The sequence below is a fragment of the Squalius cephalus genome, assembly GCF_949319135.1.
Source record: "Squalius cephalus genome assembly, chromosome: 3".
NCBI classification, from domain to species: Eukaryota; Metazoa; Chordata; class Actinopteri; order Cypriniformes; family Leuciscidae; genus Squalius; species Squalius cephalus.
The window spans coordinates 1,208,051-1,229,976 of record NC_137124.1 but is presented as its reverse complement, the minus strand read 5'-3'; the positions used below and the strand labels follow the sequence as shown (position 1 = coordinate 1,229,976).

At 42.7% G+C, this 21,926-nt stretch overlaps 1 protein-coding gene across 1 annotated transcript; it reads left to right on the top strand.

Annotated features, from left to right (window-relative positions):
- The first annotated feature begins 3,972 nt into the window (after positions 1–3,972).
- LOC307156097 (uncharacterized protein) lies at positions 3,973–16,315 on the top strand. The gene is made up of 3 exons (XM_079867310.1): positions 3,973–4,225; positions 7,867–8,181; positions 12,965–16,315. The coding sequence occupies exons 1-3, from the start codon at positions 4,112–4,114 to the stop codon at positions 13,127–13,129; spliced, it is 594 nt and encodes a 197-aa protein (XP_079723436.1). The 5' UTR covers positions 3,973–4,111; the 3' UTR covers positions 13,130–16,315.
- The last annotated feature ends 5,611 nt before the right edge of the window (positions 16,316–21,926 follow it).

The window sequence follows — 21,926 nt, the reverse complement described above, 5'->3', positions numbered from 1 at the left end:
GATACGGCCCGGATCTGGCTGACTGCATCATGCGTTGTGGTTGTGTCTAGGCGCAGGTCCTCCACCTGATCTGGATACGGCCCGGATCCGGCTGACTACATCATGCGTTGTGGTCGTGTCTAGGCGCAGGTCCTCCACCTGATCTGGATACGGCCCGGATCCGGCTGACTGCATCATGCGTTGTGGTTGTGTCTAGGTGCAGGTCCTCCATCTGATCTGGATACGGCCCGGATCTGGCTGACTGCATCATGCGTTGTGGTTGTGTCTAGGTGCAGGTCCTCCATCTGATCTGGATACGGCCCGGATCCGGCTGACTACATCATGCGTTGTGGTTGTGTCTAGGTGCAGGTCCTCCATCTGATCTGGATACGGCCCGGATCTGGCTGACTGCATCATGCGTTGTGGTTGTGTCTAGGTGCAGGTCCTCCATCTGATCTGGATACGGCCCGGATCCGGCTGACTGCATCATGCGTTGTGGTTGTGTCTAGGCGCAGGTCCTCCATCTGATCTGGATACGGCCCGGATCTGGCTGACTGCATCATGCGTTGTGGTCGTGTCTAGGAGCAGGTCCTCCATCTGATCTGGATACGGCCCGGATCCGGCTGACTGCATCATGCGTTGTGGTCGTGTCTAGGCGCAGGTCCTCCATCTGATCTGGATACGGCCCGGATCCGACTGACTACATCATGCGTTGTGGTCGTGTCTAGGCGCAGGTCCTCCATCTGATCTGGATATGGCCCGGATCCGGCTGACTGCATCATGCGTTGTGGTCGTGTCTAGGCGCAGGTCCTCCATCTGATCTGGATACGGCCCGGATCCGACTGACTACATCATGCGTTGTGGTCGTGTCTAGGCGCAGGTCCTCCATCTGATCTGGATACGGCCCGGATCCGGCTGACTACATCATGCGTTGTGGTCGTGTGTAGGCGCAGGTCCTCCATCTGATCTGGATACGGCCCGGATCCGGCTGACTGCATCATGCGTTGTGGTCGTGTCTAGGCGCAGGTCCTCCATCTGATCTGGATACGGCCCGGATCCGACTGACTACATCATGCGTTGTGGTCGTGTCTAGGCGCAGGTCCTCCATCTGATCTGGATACGGCCCGGATCCGACTGACTACATCATGCGTTGTGGTCGTGTCTAGGCGCAGGTCCTCCATCTGATCTGGATACGGCCCGGATCCGACTGACTACATCATGCGTTGTGGTCGTGTCTAGGCGCAGGTCCTCCATCTGATCTGGATACGGCCCGGATCCGGCTGACTACATCATGCGTTGTGGTCGTGTGTAGGCGCAGGTCCTCCATCTGATCTGGATACGGCCCGGATCCGGCTGACTGCATCATGCGTTGTGGTCGTGTCTAGGCGCAGGTCCTCCATCTGATCTGGATACGGCCCGGATCCGGCTGACTGCATCATGTGTTGTGGTCGTGTCTAGGGCAGGTCCTCCATCTGATCTGGATACGGCCCGGATCTGGATACGGCCCGGATCCGGCTGACTACATCATGCGTTGTGGTCATGTGTAGGCGCAGGTCCTCCATCTGATCTGGATACGGCCCGGATCCGGCTGACTGCATCATGTGTTGTGGTCGTGTCTAGGCGCAGGTCCTCCATCTGATCTGGATACCGCCCGGATCCGGCTGACTACATCATGCGTTGTGGTTGTGTCTAGGCACAGGTCCTCCATCTGATCTGGATACGGCCCGGATCTGGATACGGCCCGGATCCGGCTGACTACATCATGCGTTGTGGTCGTGTGTAGGCGCAGGTCCTCCATCTGATCTGGATACGGCCCGGATCCGGCTGACTGCATCATGCGTTGTGGTCGTGTCTAGGCGCAGGTCCTCCATCTGATCTGGATACGGCCCGGATCCGGCTGACTGCATCATGTGTTGTGGTCGTGTCTAGGCGCAGGTCCTCCATCTGATCTGGATACGGCCCGGATCCGGCTGACTACATCATGCGTTGTGGTCGTGTCTAGGCGCAGGTCCTCCATCTGATCTGGATACGGCCCGGATCCGGCTGACTGCATCATGCGTTGTGGTCGTGTCTAGGCGCAGGTCCTCCATCTGATCTGGATACGGCCCGGATCCGGCTGACTACATCATGCGTTGTGGTCGTGTCTAGGCGCAGGTCCACCATCTGATCTGGATACGGCCTGGATCCGGCTGACTACATCATGCGTTGTGGTCGTGTCTAGGCGCAAGTCCTCCATCTGATCTGGATACGGCCCAGATCCGGCTGACTACATCATGCGTTGTGGTCGTGTCTAGGCGCAGGTCCTCCATCTGATCTGGATACGGCCCGGATCCGGCTGACTACATCATGCGTTGTGGTTGTGTCTAGGCGCAGGTCCTCCATCTGATCTGGATACGGCCCGGATCTGGCTGACTGCATCATGTGTTGTGATCGTGTCTAGGCGCAGCTCCTCCATCTGATCTGGAGCCAATGCAGTGTTGACAGAACTGGGCTAATATGGTCATAGTAGTGTGTTTTATGCCTCGCAAACTTAAATATTTGCTGAATATTTAAATAGTGCTGTTCATTGATTCGAGTAACTTTTTTGACATCTGGGTATAAAGTGTTTTAATTCTACAATATATGGTGTAAAAACGTCTGAGTGCTGCCCTCTTCAGGTTGAATGGTGGCTACTGCAGTTGAATTTTCCTATTGGATGTTTGCGGTGGCAGGTGACGTAAGCGGTGGCAGGTGACGTAAGCAGGTTCCAGCTCACCACGCCCTCCCTTGGTACGAGCTCACCACGCCCCTGGTATGAGATTTATCTGTATTGTACAGTGGGCAGGAGGGTACGTAGGTGTAGTGTTGCTGGTTGCAACAGCACTGCTGGACTGCATAGCTTTTCAGCAGACTTGGAAATTAGGCGCCAGTGTTTGCATGCACTTGGCCTGGAAGACAGTGAGTGTGAAACCTGCATTTTACGCGGGATTGCTTCTCCAACGCAATAGAAGTGGACATGGGCTTCTCCACACAGCTTGCGCTGAAAAGCGACGCAGTGCCAAACGCTGCTCCTCCTGCATGGACTCCACCACTGCAGCGGTGTCTTGATGTGAGTGAGCATATATTTTAATCACAATTTATGGTTAGGCTAAAGTTAATCCTCTGGGGTCGACAAACGCGCCGGCGCATTTTGCTGCATTTTTTCACATAGCGGCAAAATATAAATATGCCTACAGAGAGCGCGCGCTATTGACATCAACTCGATAAAACTCATCAGATGTATGTACTTTACGTCGTCTCACGACCCTGTGAGTCACTCTCCATTTTAGAGAGTCTGACAGCGGGTCTCAGGTGCACGCCCCCCCGCTCAACCCTCGGCTCCTCCCCTCTATCTCCGCTGGGCTCTGCCCACTTTTCCAGCATTTTTCAGATATTGCCAGTGGGTTGAGTCAGGCTCTGACCAGGGGTTTAGTTACCCTTTAATATCATATTCACCACTTAGTTTTTTTTTTATTATAATTTGGCTTTTTTCTTTTTTTTTTTTTTTTTTGCAATGTTTAAATGAAAAATATATTGTACTTAGCATTAAAATGAAACATACACATAAAATATGTTAATGTTGTTTTTGGTGGGCCAGTTAAAATGCTGCAGATATTGCAAATAATAATAAATAACTAGATTTTAAAAAAAAAGTAAAAAAGTCAAGACTTTGATGTCGCTTGAGAAATTTGAGACCAGAAGGCTTTTTAAAGTAGTTGTGCAGGTGCAGGTTTCAACGTGTAACAGAAATATTAAACTGGTAGATGATTATTTATAGATAATTAGTAGATAAGTTCAAATTAGAATTTGAAGCCAACATAATAATAATAATAACAACATCAGCTGGTGTGTCAGGTGTGTCATATAGCCTACTGTGGTAAACCGCTCACCCTGAATTATGACGCGCTTCTTGCGGTTTGTAATTATGGCTCATTTTAAGTGAAGCTGGCGCGGGTCCCGGAGCTTTTAATTTCTCGGAACCGGAGCGGGTGACGTCATCACGCCCTCCGGTGTCCTACAGACGCACGCGAGCCCTCCGATCGGTGCGTGCGTGATATTTAAAAGGCTCGAGGCACGCGCGTCGGCATCAGCTCGATAACGGAGCCGCGTCGCGATGGAGGGCTCAGCGGACTCAGACGCGCCCGGCACCGGGAGATCCGCGACGGACAGCGCCGCGAGGCTCGCACGCCTCCTGCACCGCGACTGCACGCGTCTGCTCGAGCTCTACGTGAGTATACGGGTCCCGCTATTCACGCGAGCATGACGACACTCACTCGCGCTGTCAATCACGGCGCGCCTCGCGCTGCAGTAACGCTTATAATAATAATGATGATGATGATGCTTCAGTTCAGTGTTTTTTCGCTTTTTATTGTTATATTATTATAATAATGCCTTAATATGGTGCACAGAAATGCTGTCTAGCTAGGCAACTCGCTAGGTTTTTTAGGGTTTAAAATTATCATTTTCTGGTTCTTTGTGTAACTAACCTAACCAGCTGAAAATTGCCCCAAACCCCTGACAATTCTGAGGAAGACCAGGAAACCAGTTTAGGGTTTTATTCAGAAATGCTGTCTAGATAGGGTGCTCACTGGGGTTTAAGACACAGACATGTCCTGCATTTATTCAATTAACAGCCAGCATCTCTTCATAATGTTATTTACTGCAGTGACTCTCAACCAATCCAGACCCAGCATCTGTAAACTGATTAACTACAGGCCAGGAACAGGAATCATTCACACACACTCACTAGTGAGGACTGAGGTAGGCCAAACAGGACTGATGACAGCTGTGTAAAAGCACAGGCTGCAGCAGACGACTCGTTTACAGCCTTTATAGTTTGAGTGTTTATTAAATATCTGGTTCCAGCATGTTTATCGTGTGAGTGTGGGTTTAGAGGACGAAAGCATGACCTGGACGGCTGTCTAATTTGGCTTTGAAAGTGTCAGATGAATGTGTGCTGAAATACTGGAATAGAGTTGGACTGGACACGTGATCTTTGCCATCAGCAGCAGAAGTTATGGGAAACCTTTTCTCCTGTTACTGTAAGAAATGTTGAAGGTGTAAACAAAACTACAAAACTACGCGGTGAAAAATAATTTTAGCAGTGAAAGACTAAAAGTGCTTCAGTAAAAACCTAATGATTGATTAAATTCCCTTGCTATTTACGGAGAAAAAACAGTAACTTTTTGAAGTAAAAAACATTTAGGCCTAATTCTAGTGAAATTGTTTAATTTACAGTGAAATACCTTAAATTAACACGTGACGGCACATTTGATGCCTTTTCATTGAAATAACTGTTTATTCATATCAGTTATGCATATTAAGATTATATGTTGTTAAATGAATGTTCGTTGCATTATTTTAGTGTCGTGTGTGTGTGACCATTGATGGTGTTTTGTAATTATATGTGTGACACTGCATCTTATGTGCATATATATTTTTCAGTTTTTCTTTTAAATGAAATGATATTGTTCAGCACTATGGTCCACCACCGCTGTTTTTATTGTGCTGTATAAATAAATTGAGAATTCATATTTCTGTGCATATATTAATATTTTCCTCAGCTTCTGATGGACTTTGATTCATTATGTTTTTGTTCTTTTATCCACCTGTGTTTTGTGGTTTTCAGTGTATCATATAGATATCAGTACTTCAGTTGGTATATTCAGTTCAATTCACATTTATTTGTATAGCGCTTTTCACAATACACATCGTTTCAAAGCAGCTTTACGGAAAAAGCACGAGTCCACATTACAAATTACAGTGATCTGTTATCAGAGGAAACTGTCTGAGTTATGTATTCCAGAAATGCACATACAAAATCACAGTTAGCTAAAAATGTATTAATTTAAAGAATGTAATAATTTAATGCAGAAACAATGAGCTCATTGAAGTAATGAATACTTGTGTGTTAACAAATGATTATGACATATTGAAAATTGTGGCATTGGTGCATGATTAACATTACGTCAGTTAATTAATATTTTTAAAGTAAGTTCTGGCAACCAAAGCTGGCGTTTTTTTAACCACAAATTTCACTTTTTTAAAAACGTTTTATTTAGTTAAAAATTTCTACTTGAGTCTGACTTATGAAGTTTTCTGAGTGAAACTGATTCTGAAACGTTGTATTGTTTGCTGTACGCGTCCCGTCAGAAAACGCCCGTTGTGAAGTGTGTCTGCAGAGGTGGCGTAACACACACTGCATAATTGATATCAAATGCATTGTGCATGTGACTCAGAGAGGGATGTTCAGGTAATTACAGGTGGTGCGACGCATGTGGGAATAAAAACAGATCTCGGTGCATTAACGGTAGCCATCATGTGGGCAGAGCCAGTGACTAACGTTTCCTGTAATAACTAATTACAAGTCAAGGCACATTTATTTATACAGCGCTTTTTACATTGTTTCAAAGCAGCTTTACAGAGATAACAGGAAAATAATGCAACAAAGTTTGTTTCCAGAAGAAAATATCATCACAGTCCAGCTTAAGTAAGTTCAGTGATGGGTCATTTTTGTTGTAAAAGAGTTATTAATTTAGTTAATATATTATATATAGCCACTCTGGAGTAATGTCATCGTCCAGCTCAGTTCAGTTCTCATATAATGATGTCAATGCAGGAGATCAATAATGTTGAATATTAAATGAATTGATCATTACACCCTCCTCCTCCTCCTCCTCAGAGAGAGAGAGCGAGAGAGCTTCAGAGCCTTAAGGTACTGTAACAATGCAACAATGATAAAACAATGCATTGACATTTACTTTTTTCTTTTGATACTTTAGTACTTTTAAAAGCGAGTACTTGTAACGGAGTAAAATTTGACCAGTAGTATCTGTACTTTCACTCAAGTAAGGAAGTTGTGTACTTCGTCCACCTCTGGTCCTCAGAGCGAACGTCCCAGGCGGGGATCGTACAAAGTAACGCAATTAGTTACTTTTTAAGGGAGAAACGCAATATTGTAATGCACTACTTTTCTAAAACAGTAACTAAGTAACGCAATTAGTTACTTTTTAAGGGAGTAACGCAATATTGTAATGCATTACATTTCTAAAACAGTAACTAAGTAACACAATTTGTTACTTTTTAAGGGAGTAATGTAATATTGTAATGCACTACTTTTCTAAAACAGTAACTAAGTAACGCAATTAGTTACTTTTTAAGGGAGTAACGCAATATTGTAATGCATTACATTTCTAAAACAGTAACTAAGTAACACAATTTGTTACTTTTTAAGGGAGTAATGTAATATTGTAATGCACTACTTTTCTAAAACAGTAACTAAGTAACGCAATTAGTTACTTTTTAAGGGAGTAACGCAATATTGTAATGCACTACTTTTCTAAAACAGTAACTAAGTAGCACAATTAGTTACTTTTTAAGGGAGTAATGCACTACTTTTCTAAAACAGTAACTAAGTAGCACAATTAGTTACTTTTTAAGGGAGTAATGCACTACTTTTCTAAAACAGTAACTAAGTAACGCAATTAGTTACTTTTTAAGGGAGTAACACAATATTGTAATGCATTACTTTCTAAAAAAGTAACTAAGTAATGCAATTAGTTACTTTTTAAGGGAGTAACGCAATATTGTAATGCACTACTTTTCTAAAACAGTAACTAAGTAACGCAATTAGTTACTTTTTAAGGGGGTAACGCAATATTGTAATGCACTACTTTTCTAAAACAGTAACTAAGTAGTACAATTAGTTACTTTTTAAGGGAGTAATGCACTACTTTTCTAAAAACGGTAACTAAGTAACGCAATTAGTTACTTTTTAAGGGAGTAACGCAATATTGTAATGCATTACTTTTCAAAAGTAACTTTACCCATACCCAACACTGATCACTACACCCTCCTCCTTCTCCTCAGAGCGAGCGTGAGAGTTTCCCGTCGCCTCACGTCCCGGGCGGGGATCGCCTGGTGTCCCTCGGGCCCTGTCCCGAGGCCCTGACCCCCGGGGAGCAGGTGGGCCACGTGCGCTCGGCCCTGCGGCGCTGCATGGAGCTGCTGGAGTGCCTGATCCAGCGCGAGGTGGAAGAGATGGGAGAGGAGCTGGCCGGAGAGTACGAGAGCCTGAGGAAGGCCGTGAGGGATCGGCTCGGGCATCTGGTCCACAGCACCGGAGCCCTGCTGGCGGACGGGGAAGGGGGATGCCCACCGTCTCCTCAGATTCAGTGCGATGAGGTACACAGTCAAAAAATATCGTGATTTTAACGGTAAAAATGCTATGGTGAAAAACTGTTTATTGGTTAACAGAAAGTTTCCGTACTATATACGGTGAAGATAGATCTAACTCTACATTTAATGTAATTTTACAGTACAATACCATTGAATTTACAGTTTTTGGAAGTGAAAAGAAGAGGTCATTGTGTAATTTACAGTGAAAAAAATGTAAATTGACATTCCCAGAATTGGAAAGAATTGACATTCCCATTCCCGGAAGGATGCACGCCGTCTCCTCAGATTCAGTGCGATGAGATTCACATCGGCTCGAAAATGTGCAGTCCAATCCCTGAGAAACTCAAAGCTTTGAGCTCGACTGACTGCCAGTCTTCAGTTTCAGAATTATTGATGTGCAGTGCCGGGTAGTGATAATTACGTAATCAGATACCAACAATAATTAAGTGCTTGTAATTATATTACATTTTAAAATGCTCATAATCAGATTAAAATTACTTTTTATTATTATTCACACAGTAAATTATACATAATTTATAGATTTTTCCGTCTTTTACATTTCTCTTTACATTGATATGCAGGTAAACAAATACAATACAATAATCTTATTTTAGGAAGTGCATTCTTATGATTTAATTAAGTCAAGTTTGCTTTATTTCTACAGCGCTTTGTACAATACATATAGTTTCAAATCAGCTTCACTGTACTAAACAGGAAAATAACGACGATGCAAACTTTGTCAAATACAAGATCATAAAATATATTTAAGTATAAGCTTAACGAACCACAGTTTTGGAAACCCTGATGTAATGTCTAATGCATATTATTCACATAGTAAATTATTCATATTTATTGATTTTCTCTCTTTTATATTCCTCTTTACATTGACATGCAGGTAACAAATAAAGTATCTCTAAAATTTCAAGAACGCTTATTTTCACAGTATTTAAGGCGAGATGCTTCAGGCACACGTCAATTTTTGAGATTTTGGTCTAATTTCCTTCCATAGCAGACTAGTGGAAAGAAAACATCCCAAATACACATTTCAGTGTTTATTTATTGATCTTTATCTATATGCGTCTGTATATTTCAGTTACAATATATATCAATAAATTAGTTTCTTTCTCCACTTCAGTAACACTTACATACACCAAAATTTACAGTTTTATTCCTATCTATATTCTGAAGGTTTTTACTGAGGGGTTTATTCATATATCATTCAACCTGATTTTTATAACATTTTATTCCTAAAAACATTGAGAAAATGTGTTTTTTTTTTCTGTCTGTTGACAGTATGTTCTGATTTATTGAGTGATAAAAAGAGAAATCAAAAAACCCTTCTATAAAAACCTTTAACAACAAAATCAAGCAAGAATTTTAAACCTGGTTTTGCCCAGTGTTCAGATTTATATTCTGGAAATTAATGCAATGATATGATGAATGAATAATAAACTTGTCTTAATCTTTTCAAACATCTGAGAAGATAATGATCAAACTAAATTTTCTAAAAATAACCAGTCAAGTTTATAATATAATATATACTACGTCAACATCTTTGAAGGAAAGAGTTGGTGTGCCGCACATCCTGATGTAGGAGATCCGGTGGAGCTAAAAGTAGAAACACACCGAACTCACACACACCCGTCAGAGCTGGACGACTATCTCAACATCACTCATTTAACAGGCCCTCTACTGCCAAAATCATGAATGGGGAATTATTGAAATCATGAATATAGTTCATGCATAAAAATGTCTTATTTTTGACAAGCCAAACATGTCAGTCTCTGAGTAACATGTAATTTATGTCAAAAAATAAAGTATATTCCTTAAAATGTTACATTCAGCTGTCGCAAATTCATTGACTTTAAAAAAAATCAAGTTCATTTTGATGCACTCTTTTCAAAACGCATCAGAGTTATTTTTATTGTCTCTTATAATGCAAATCTCTTATTGAAACCCATGAAAAAGCAGATCCTGTTGTAAATAATAGTAAAACTGTTGTTCCATTATTTCCCCTCAGCAGATTTTGACTTGATTTTCACCTGTGAAAATGCTAAATTCAGTAAAACACATGAACTTGTGTGTAAAACTGACCGTTGTTACACAAGCAAAATGCCAGTTCTGTTACTCTATCCAAAATAAAACCAGTCTATATCAGCTACGCTCAGCTTCTGCTTCAGAATCAGAAAACTCAACGATTCAGCCGAGATATCGGAAGCTTTGTTCTCATTGTCTGCGTTGACATGATGCTTGAAAGGAATGTGTTATAAATGTGCTCTGGATCACGTGAGCCGTTGTTCTGGCGCGCTGAAGTTGACACAGAAGCAGCGATAAGCATTTGGACATCAAACCCTTCCCAAGCTGCACTGCTAAACCCTAAAGCTCTTTTCCCGCAGTCGCCTCGGGATCCGGTAATCTTGCTGGGAAAGATCTTTTAAAACACAATGGAGTTTAAAAACAGACTAAATTAAATTAACAATTGTACAGGGAAACATTACACTGTAAACCTTTTTTTTTTTTTTTTTTTTTTTTTTTTTTTTTTTTACTTAAAGTGACTTAACTTAAAAGTTAAAGTGACTTAAAAACGTAAAACTTAAAGTGACTTAACTTAAACTTAAAGTGACTTAAAAACGTAAAACTTAAACCCCTGGTTTCACAGACAGGGCTTAAGACTAGTCCTAGACTAAAATGTAAGTCTGAGCTGTTTCCACTGAAATAAACTTGCACTGACTGATCTTAAAAATATATCAGTGCCTTTTTAGTTTTAAGATGCACATCGGTAATGTTTTTTTCTAAGCATGTTTATAAAAATTACTTAAATGTCCTAATTGATCTATGGTCTAATCCTGGCTTAGTCTAAGCCCTGTCTGTGAAACCGGGCCATAGTGACTTAAAAACGTAAAACTTAAAGTGACTTAACTTAAACTTAAAGTGACTTAACTTAAACTTAAAGTGACTTAAAAACGTAAAACTTAAAGTGACTTAAAAACGTAAAACTTAAAGTGACTTAAAAACGTAAAACTTAAAGTGACTTAAAAACGTAAAACTTAAAGTGACTTAAAGTAAAACTTAAAGGCCCGGTTTCACAGACAGGGCTTAGACTAAGCCAGGATTAGACCATAGATCAATTAGGACATTTAAGTAATTTTTATAAACATGCTTAGAAAAAAACATTACCGATGTGCATCTTAAAACTAAAAAGGCACTGATATATTTTTAAGATCAGTCAGTGCAAGTTTATTTCAGTGGAAACAGCTCAGACTTACATTTTAGTCTAGGACTAGTCTTAAGCCCTGTCTGTGAAACCAGGGGAAAGTGACTTAAAAACGTAAAACTTAAAGTGACAACTTAAACAAAGCTTTGTGACTTAAAAAGTAAAATTGTAAGTTTATTTTTTCGTGAAACATGAAAAAGGACGTGAGATGCGTCTTAAAATTAAAAACCCCCTTGAGATAAAAGATAAAATGTAGCAGACGATATAAAACAAACCAATATTTCACAAAATAATTGAATACATAATGAAATGTTGCGACCCAAAAATATAAGCCTAATAAAAAGAATATTTCATAAATAAATATATTTCATGCCCAACATATTTATGTCACCTGTCCCAGTCTTGATGATAGTGGGTCTGCAGAACTGCTGTATTTTTGAGGAATGTTTTTATTGGGTGGTTTACAGGAATCGAGAGTTTTTAAAAACGAACCATAAGATGCATTGAGATGGTATTTCACATCCTTTTTATGTTGCATGAAACAAAAGAAAGTTCCTTAAATGATTAATGCTTAAATTTAATTGTACTTTAATTCATTTATTGCAACATCCCATCATGCATTTACAATTTCCTTATATTTTTATTTAATTTACTCTGTAAAAAAAAAAGTATGCTAAATCAATCCATAAAACCCATTACTATTAAATGTGATAATTAATCAGTGCTGTATTTCTTTGGCTCTAAAACAGAAAGAGGTGTTGAACCTCCGCTTAGAAATACTGCTATAAATTTATGCTAAATGAAAATGAATGGAATATAAGTAGGAGTATGCTTGAAAAATACTAGAATATGAAAATAGTCAAGATTGGAAAATTGATATTCATTGAAATTTCAGTGAAATTATTGCATCGGTTGATTTGCACGTTCTGTAGTTTTCTGTCACGCTAAAGCTTGTTACTGTAAAAGCTGCTCTATTTTCATGACATGTGTCACGCTATACTGGCGTGTGTGTGTGTGTGTGTGTGTTAGTTGTGTTTCTGCTTTTAGCTCAGCGGATCTCCTACACTTTCCTTCATAGATGACGACATGAAGCGCAACATAATGAATGCGTTTCCTATGAACCGACGATTGGCTCGCGATCAGAAAGATTCACTGGATCTGTGTGTGTGTGTGTGTGTGTGTGTGTCTCGTCTATTTCTGTGCCTATAACGCCTCAAACTGACCACAGAGTGGGTTTAAAATGTGTGTTTTATCTAGAGGCTCTGTGGATACAGACTGATGATGTCTTTATTTAACACACACACACACACACACACTATCTCACACACTCTCTCTAACTCACACACACACACACACACACACACACACACACACACACACACACACACACTATCTCACACACTCTCTCTAACACACACACACACACTATCTCACTCTCTCTCTAACACACACGCGCACAGACACACACACTATCTCACACTCTCTCTAACACACACACACACGCACACACACACACACACACACACACACACACACAGGTTGATGTTAACGAAGTGTCTCATCTCTGGTTCTCAGGGTCAGGATGAAGTTGAAGGTTCTGGTAGTTTTGCTGCTAAACTCTGGACCTATCGAGTTCTGCTGGAGCTCATCCACTGGACCGAGTCGGCCTCGCAAACACTGCACGTGTTCCACACTGAGACACAACAACAACAACAACAACAACAACAGCAGATCCTCTAAACACATCTTCAGTTCTTCAGTCCAGATCCACACCCAAGACTGTTACGTGGATCACACCAGGCCAGACTCAACCAGTGTGAACTAAACGATGTGTTAGTTTGAGGAAAGTGGTTACATAAACGTTCTCAAGCATCTCAGTATAAACGACGTATCAGACATTAGGTTAATAAAACTCTAAACATCCATTAAATCACATCTGCTGGTTTCCAGAGGATATGCTTTGAATTAGGTTTCAGTGCTGGGCAAAGATCAATCAAAATATAAGTTTGTTTACACATAATATATGTGTGTGTACGGTGTATAATTATTTTGTAATACACACACATGTATGTTGTATATATTTAAGAAAAAAAATTATATTTATATATAAAAAAAAATTATATATAAATATATATACATGCAAATATTTCTTAAATATGTACATGCGTGTAGATTTATATATACAAAGATATTTATACATAATACATAGACATATATTATATGTAAACAAACTTTTAGTTTGGATTCGATTAATCGTTGCCCAGCACTAATTTTTACATAAATTACAAATTGTTTGTCTTCTTTTATAAAACTCCCAGAAAGGTTAGGTTTATGCTTAAAAACAAACAAATCTCAAGTAAAAAAAACAAGATTCTGAGACTCCAGATATCTTTATTCTGATTCTGGGGTCTAGATATTGTGTGAAAACAATCCATAATAATGTAATATGGTAAAACAATTAGGGCTGATTTGTGAAATGCATCACCTCTGGATCTCCACACACACACACTTCAGCGTTACTTACACACTTGTTAGCTGAAACACAAATTGATCTTACCATCGGTGTGTCGAGGGTTGGGGGTCAGCAGGGGTCAGTACTGGGTCCCTCTCTCTTCTGCCGGCAGTGACTTGCAAAACTGACAGAAATCATCAAAAATACTGTAAAATCTAAAGTGAGTTCACTGTTTCTAATAAAGGGTTCCAGGTTTGGGACGACATGAATGTGAGGAAATGATGGCAGGATTTTCTGATCGAAAATAATTAGGATTTATGTCTTTGAATTCCGTATAAAAGTCCATGATTTGATTCACAGTTTTAATGTTTGATTAGTTATGCATTATTGAAACAGCTCAGATTTAACACACAACAGCCACAGGTTTATATATTTATCATCAGTTTGTTTCACTCTCACTCATTTTAACTGATTGAATATTGTTTAGTCGTATTTTAAACTATGTTCATACTTTTGAACTGAATTCATTTAATTGGGATGCTCGATATCGGTATCGGCCGATATATGTTCATTTTTAATGTTATCGGCCCGATAAGAAAATTAGGCCGATATATTAAAACGAAAATACAGTTTTTACAAAGGTAAAAGGTAACTGAATATACAAAGGTCAATATCGGCTACATAAAATTATCATGAGAACATTATATTGTGTGTTTTGGACATGGATTTAATAGTGAAACACTTGTGTTTGTAATCAGGCTCTCACAAATTTATCTGCCAATATATCGGTTATCGCCTTTCGAATATAAAGAATTATCGGTAATCGGTATCAGCCAAAATTTTCATATCGGTGCATCCCTAATTTTTTATTATTTTCACACAGAACGTGTTTACGCTGATTTAAAAAAAAAAAAAGATTATTTTAAAGAAAGTCAAATAGATACAAATAGTTAATAATAAACTATGCCATGAAATCTGAACTGTTTCATTTATGCATGACTGACAGATATGAATCACATTAAGTTTATTAGTTCAAATCCAAATGCATGGAAATTTTATATGCAGTTCAAACACATAATACACACAGCTAAATATTGTTCCGTTCAGGAGAAACTCCTGTACGTGTGTGTAGTGTCGTTTCACACACACACTCCTGTACGTGTGTAGTGTCGTTTCACACACAAACAAACAAACAAAGTTTATGAGTTTATTAGATTTAGGCTATAAGACAATGATGAAGGAATGAAGTGTTTAATGACTAATATACATGACAGAGATATGAATATGCCCTGTATGATGCGACTAACACTCATACTGTACTAACTGATGATGTAGCCTTGACTTAGACTGTGAATTACTGTATGATGGAAGTCATATTTCGTTGTGAACTAAATGAAAATCAAAGGCATTACTGGAAATAATAGTATCATTTTTTAGAAAAAAAACAAAAAACACTATACTTATAACCAAAAATCTGAATGATTAATATATTAATTTCTTTATTTATTAAGTTTTACTGTAAATGTAACACTGTGACGCATTTGTTTGCTACTAATACCAGCAGAAGTTATGAATGCTGTGAATCATATTCAGATGTTTATGCACTGTTTGATCTGTGATCTCGCACACTAACTCTCGCTTCACGCCTTTACTGTATATTACTGATCACAGCATAATGACATGTCTATATTAATCAATAAATTATGGGATGAAACCCGTGTGTGTGTGTGTGTGTGTGTGTGTGTGTGTGTGTTGTTCGTGTTTTTAATAAAATAATAAACTTTAAAAATTAATAATACAAACTGCAATAATAAAAAGCTTGACAAATAAAGAACACACATTATATCCCTGAATAACAATAATATTTTTACACAGATATTAATATTAACTGATGAATTCTCTTAATAATGTGCTAAATTAATTATGTGATAATCACAATGATTCTGGGCAACACAGAGAATTAATTATTTATTCTGGATGTGCCTTGAAATTATATATAAATATAAATATCAATTTAATCAACAACAAACATTTAAAATGAAAACCAGAAATAATAAAACAATAGCAAACTCTCACTTTACATTTAAACATATACATTAGAAATGATATAATTCATTACAACTGCAATAATGAAAACGTGCAAATACAAGCACCACCTCAGAATAACACGTTTTTTATATTTAAATACATGCAGTTAATTAGCATTCTCAAAATATACAGTAAAATGTACTTATTTATTTATTAACTATACTTCAATACGAGATATACACAGTAATATTTACTCAGTGAATTCTTGCCTCTTTAAGATCAGATTTAGATAAAAGCTTCTGCTCAATGAATTCATGTAAATGTTACATATTAAATGCACAGAAACAGAACACTGTAATGTGTGAGCAATATTGATAATTTTATAAATATGAACCATTTAAAAAAAATACATAATTTACATGCATTAACACTAGAACTGCCAAGGCAGTCATTTTGACTGTTTTAAAATTTTGCAATGTACTAACTTTGTTGAAATAAAACCCATGTAACTATAGGACCCTGACTTTTCCTAAATGTGTCTATATTTTATTTTATTAAAATTACAAGACACAAAAGAGTTTTGAGTATTTCTATCTTCAATGGCCATAACAGTCACACTGACCGTTTGCTCCTTTTTCCCGCTCTTGAAGATGCATCGCCGTTGCCTAGCAACAACAGTTGTTTGTTCAGTCTATAGACCTTATAGCCTGGTAATACCAAACTCTGCTACTTCGCTTTGCTTCGTAGACAGAGTCTGGAAGGGCATAATTGAAAAGCATTTTCTTTCTCGCGGGGCGGGGGGCCGTAAGCCAATCGCATAACGTTTGGTTATGATGTGTGTTATTCGCCGGCTCAGCCGCATCTAACTTCCACTGTAAACACATGTATGATGCGAAAACAAAACCATCGAGCGAAATACCGGAGTGAACATGGCTGTGAACGACTTTTGCAGATTATGTGAAGTAAATCTACGCATCCACGGTACAATCAGCGTCTACGTCACGGCTCTCAGCCCGCCCTCTGTTCGTTGATTGGCCCTCGATTTTGACCGAGGGAGCGAGTCTACTTCATATGTACACTTCAGGCACCTATATGTCCCACAATGCAGTACTATTGTGACGTCACCACAGATTTCGTCTAATCACCACCACAACAAACAACTCTATGATATATTAATTATATATATTTTTTTTATTTAAAACAACCCACGCACACCTATATACATTTGGATGCTGCATTAAACAAATTCTTAAAGGGAAACAGATGTAAATAATAAATCAACTCCACAGCTGATTCCAAGTGATCAAGGGCTCAGGGCGTTCCAGTTCAGCGGATTGCAGTTTCCGCCAGTAGTGGGCACTCGTGCAACGCAAGCAATGCTGTACATCCGAGTGAGCGAGACGGAGGGAAGTTAGCAATTTTGGACTGGAACGCAGCAAAGGTCTATTGCAAAGCTGGAGTCTAGCTTTAGCTTCGAGCTAAAACCAAATTGAAAAATTGAAAAGAGAATATCAGAGCAATGTCAGCAAGAAGAGTGACTGCCAGCGAGGCCCATGATCAGAGCCTTGATGAGGCTGATGGAGATGTTCCAGGAACGTTAGGCTGCGACGTTAGGCTTTCTTTGCCCATACATAGGCTAATATTAGCCCTGATAAAATACATATTTCAATGAAATAAAACAAACTAATTGGGCTATGATTTCTTTTTGTGCTGTGCCAACCACAAGAGCACTCGAGTGGCATGAAGCGGCGAAAGACGGCACAGAGAGTTATACTGTTATACAGTCGGGTGACGTCATGACAGCAGCGACAGCGCTCGCCAAGCGCACCGCTGAAGATGCCCACCGCTGAAGATGCCCACCGCTACCGCTGAAGAAGATGCCCACCGCTGAAGATGCCCACTGCTGAAGAAGGTGCCCACCGCTGAAGATGCCCACCGCTGAAGATGCCCACCGCTGAAGAAGATGCCCACCGCTGAAGATGCCCACCACTGAAGAAGATCCCACCGCTGAAGATGCCCACCACTGAAGAAGATCCCACCGCTGAAGATGCCCACCACTGAAGAAGATGCCCACCGCTGAAGAAGATGCCCACCGCTGAAGAAGATGCCCACCGCTACCGCTGAAGAAGATGCCCACCGCTGAAGATGCCCACCGCTGAAGATGCCCACCACTGAAGAAGATGCCCACCGCTGAAGAAGATGCCCACCGCTGAAGATGCGCACCGCTACCGCTGAAGAAGATGCCCACCGCTGAAGATGCCCACCGCTGAAGATGCCCACCGCTGAAGATGATGCCCACCGCTGAAGATGCACACAGCTTAAGAAGATGCCCACCGCTGAAGATGCCCACCGCTGAAGAAGATGCCCACCGCTGAAGATGCACACAGCTTAAGAAGATGCCCACCGCTGAAGATGCCCACAGCTGAAGAAGATGCCCACCACTGAAGAAGATCCCACCGCTGAAGATGCCCACCACTGAAGAAGATCCCACCGCTGAAGATGCCCACCACTGAAGAAGATGCCCACCGCTGAAGAAGATCCCACCGCTGAAGATGCCCACAGCTGAAGAAGATGCCCACCGCTGAAGATGCCCACCACTGAAGAAGATCCCACCGCTGAAGATGCCCACCACTGAAGAAGATCCCACCGCTGAAGATGCCCACCACTGAAGAAGATGCCCACCGCTGAAGAAGATGCCCACCGCTGAAGATGCCCACCACTGAAGAAGATCCCACCGCTGAAGATGCCCACCACTGAAGAAGATGCCCACCGCTGAAGATGCCCACCGCTGAAGATGCGCACCGCTGAAGATGCGCACCGCTGAAGATGCGCACCGCTACCGCTGAAGATGCCCACCGCTGAAGATGCCCACCGCTGAAGAAGATCCCACCGCTGAAGATGCCCACCACTGAAGAAGATGCCCACCGCTGAAGAAGATCCCACCGCTGAAGATGCCCACCGCTGAAGAAGATCCCACCGCTGAAGATGCCCACCACTGAAGAAGATGCCCACCGCTGAAGATGCCCACCGCTGAAGATGCCCACCGCTGAAGATGCCCACCGCTGAAGATGCGCACCGCTGAAGATGTGCACCGCTGAAGATGCCCACCGCTGAAGATGCCCACCGCTGAAGATGCCCACCGCTTAAGATGCACACCGATGCCCACCGCTGAAGATGCCCACCGCTGAAGATGTCCACCGCTGAAGATGCCCAGCGCTGAAGATGCCCAACGCTGAAGATGCTGAAGATACCCACCGCTGAAGATGCCCACCACTGAAGATGCCCACCGCTGAAGATGCCCAACGCTGAAGATGTCCACCGCTGAAGATGCCCAACGCTGAAGATGTCCACCGCTGAAGATGTCCACCGCTGAAGATGCCCACCACTGAAGATGCCCACCGCTGAAGATGTCCACCGCTGAAGATGTCCACCGCTGAAGATGCCCACCACTGAAGATGCCCACCGCTGAAGATGCCCAACGCTGAAGATGCCCAACGCTGAAGATGCCCACCGCTTAAGATGCCCAACGCTGAAGATGCCCACCGCTGAAGATGCCCACCGCTGAAGATGCCCAACGCTGAAGATGCCCAACGCTGAAGATGCCCACCGCTGAAGATGCCCACCGCTGAAGATGCCCACCGCTGAAGATGCCCACCGCTCCACCGCTGAAGATGCCCACCGCTGAAGATGCCCACCGCTGAAGATGCCCACCGCTGAAGATGCCCAACGCTGAAGATGCCCACCGCTGAAGATGCCCACCGCTGAAGATGCCCACCGCTCCACCGCTGAAGATGCCCACCGCTGAAGATGCCCACCGCTGAAGATGCCCACCGCTGAAGATGCCCACCGCTGAAGATGTCCACCGCTGAAGATGCCCACCGCTGAAGATGTCCAACGCTGAAGATGCCCACCGCTGAAGATGCCCACCGCTGAAGATGTCCACCGCTGAAGATGCCCACCGCTGAAGATGCCCAACGCTGAAGATGTCCACCGCTGAAGATGCCCACCGCTGAAGATGCCCACCGCTGAAGATGCCCAACGCTGAAGATGTCCACCGCTGAAGATGTCCACCGCTGAAGATGCCCACCGCTGAAGATGCCCACCGCTGAAGATGTCCACCGCTGAAGATGCCCACCGCTGAAGATGCCCACCGCTGAAGATGCCCAACGCTGAAGATGCCCACCGCTGAAGATGCCCAACGCTGAAGATGCCCAACGCTGAAGATGCCCACCGCTGAAGATGCCCACCGCTGAAGATGCCCAACGCTGAAGATGCCCAACGCTGAAGATGCCCACCGCTGAAGATGCCCAACGCTGAAGATGCCCACCGCTGAAGATGCCCACCGCTGAAGATGCCCAACGCTGAAGATGCCCAACGCTGAAGATGCCCACCGCTGAAGATGCCCACCGCTGAAGATGCCCAACGCTGAAGATGCCCAACGCTGAAGATGCCCACCGCTGAAGATGTCCACCGCTGAAGATGCCCACCGCTGAAGATGCCCAACGCTGAAGATGTCCACCGCTGAAGATGTCCACCGCTGAAGATGCCCACCGCTGAAGATGTCCACCGCTGAAGATGTCCACCGCTGAAGATGCCCACCGCTGAAGATGCCCAACGCTGAAGATGCCCAACGCTGAAGATGCCCACCGCTGAAGATGCCCAACGCTGAAGATGCCCAACGCTGAAGATGCCCAACGCTGAAGATGTCCACCGCTGAAGATGTCCACCGCTGAAGATGCCCACCGCTGAAGATGCCCACCGCTGAAGATGCCCACCGCTGAAGATGCCCACCGCTCCACCGCTGAAGATGCCCATGTGGGACAGTGGATGCACTAAAGGCCTTCACAGCTCTACTCTACATTCGGGGGCGCAGGGTGGAAAAAGCATGGACTTGGCGAGCTTTTGGTCGGCCGACTGGGGCTGTGCATTTTTCAAGGAGACCATGTCCCAGACGCACACGCCCGCAGGAGGACAGGTCTGCCCTGATGGCCGGGGGTGGGGAGAGACTCGTCCAGAACAGCAGCGCTTGATGAGCAGCTCTTCCCGACAAAAGCCAGGTGCAGCTTCACCCTGTGTATCGCAAGCAAACCTGATAAATTTGGTATAAAGTTCTACCAAATATATGGTGAACGGTGCGCCATATCTGGGTGAAGATGAGACGCGGAGGCCAGGCCAGCGACTAGGAGACAGTGTGGTGTTGAACACACTGAACACACTGTTGTGCCTTACCTGGGGAAGGGGAGGAACAACCTTTATACTTCCCTCGAACTGGCCAAGGCACTACAGGCCGAGAAAACCAGCCTGGCACAGTAAAGTAGAGCAGACGAGAGCTCCCCCCGCGCGTAACGGAGCAAAGGCAATGCAACGCTAGCAGTCTATCAGTGCTAAGCAAGGAGAAACGTCTGCATTCTCAGCACTGTCCACACAGCTGTTCACAAGTGGCCACAAGCTAAACCAGAGACAATCACATACTACAGCAGAACCGAGGTGGTTGATGTGCTAGATCAATGGTGAGGAAACACTCAGTGAAAGCCCCCACACGTAGATGGCCAGTGTTTGTGTATAATGTCCTGGCTGCAATAAATGCTTCCGTCCTGTTCAAGAAATGCAGCAATGAGAGGATGTCACGGAGAACTTCATAATGAAACTCGCAAATGAACTTCGCTCCGACCACATGAGCGCTCCACAAGTGACGGTGCGAGAGCCAGGAGCCGATGGACGGAGAGGGCAGTGCCAACGGCGGAGGAACTGCAAGAAAAGGACACCTGAAATGTCTTAAGGCTGTGTGTGGGAGCTGCACACGAGACTACCTGTGTTCACTGTGAGTAACTGATCCAGCGTCAGTGAAACCGATGCACTGTTTGCCCCCAAAACAACCCAAGTTAGCCCGCTTAGTGGACAATACTGTCATTATGATTTCACTGCATGATATTTTTGCTCACTATATCACAAATATTAGTTACTAAATCAGTTTGTTTTCTCGCAGTTTATTATATTTTCATATTCTTTTCCCGTGACGGTCAGAATGACTGATTTGGCCAGTTGCGTTTCATATGT

Excerpts from the sequence above, each read along its gene's own strand:
- LOC307156097 (XM_079867310.1), top strand. The coding sequence starts at position 4,112 with ATGGAGGGCTCAGCGGACTCAGACGCGCCCGGCACCGGGAGATCCGCG. Across the intron at positions 4,226-7,866 it reads CGCGTCTGCTCGAGCTCTAC|AGCGAGCGTGAGAGTTTCCC; the intron begins GTGAGTATACGG and ends CCTTCTCCTCAG. Across the intron at positions 8,182-12,964 it reads CTCAGATTCAGTGCGATGAG|GGTCAGGATGAAGTTGAAGG; the intron begins GTACACAGTCAA and ends TCTGGTTCTCAG.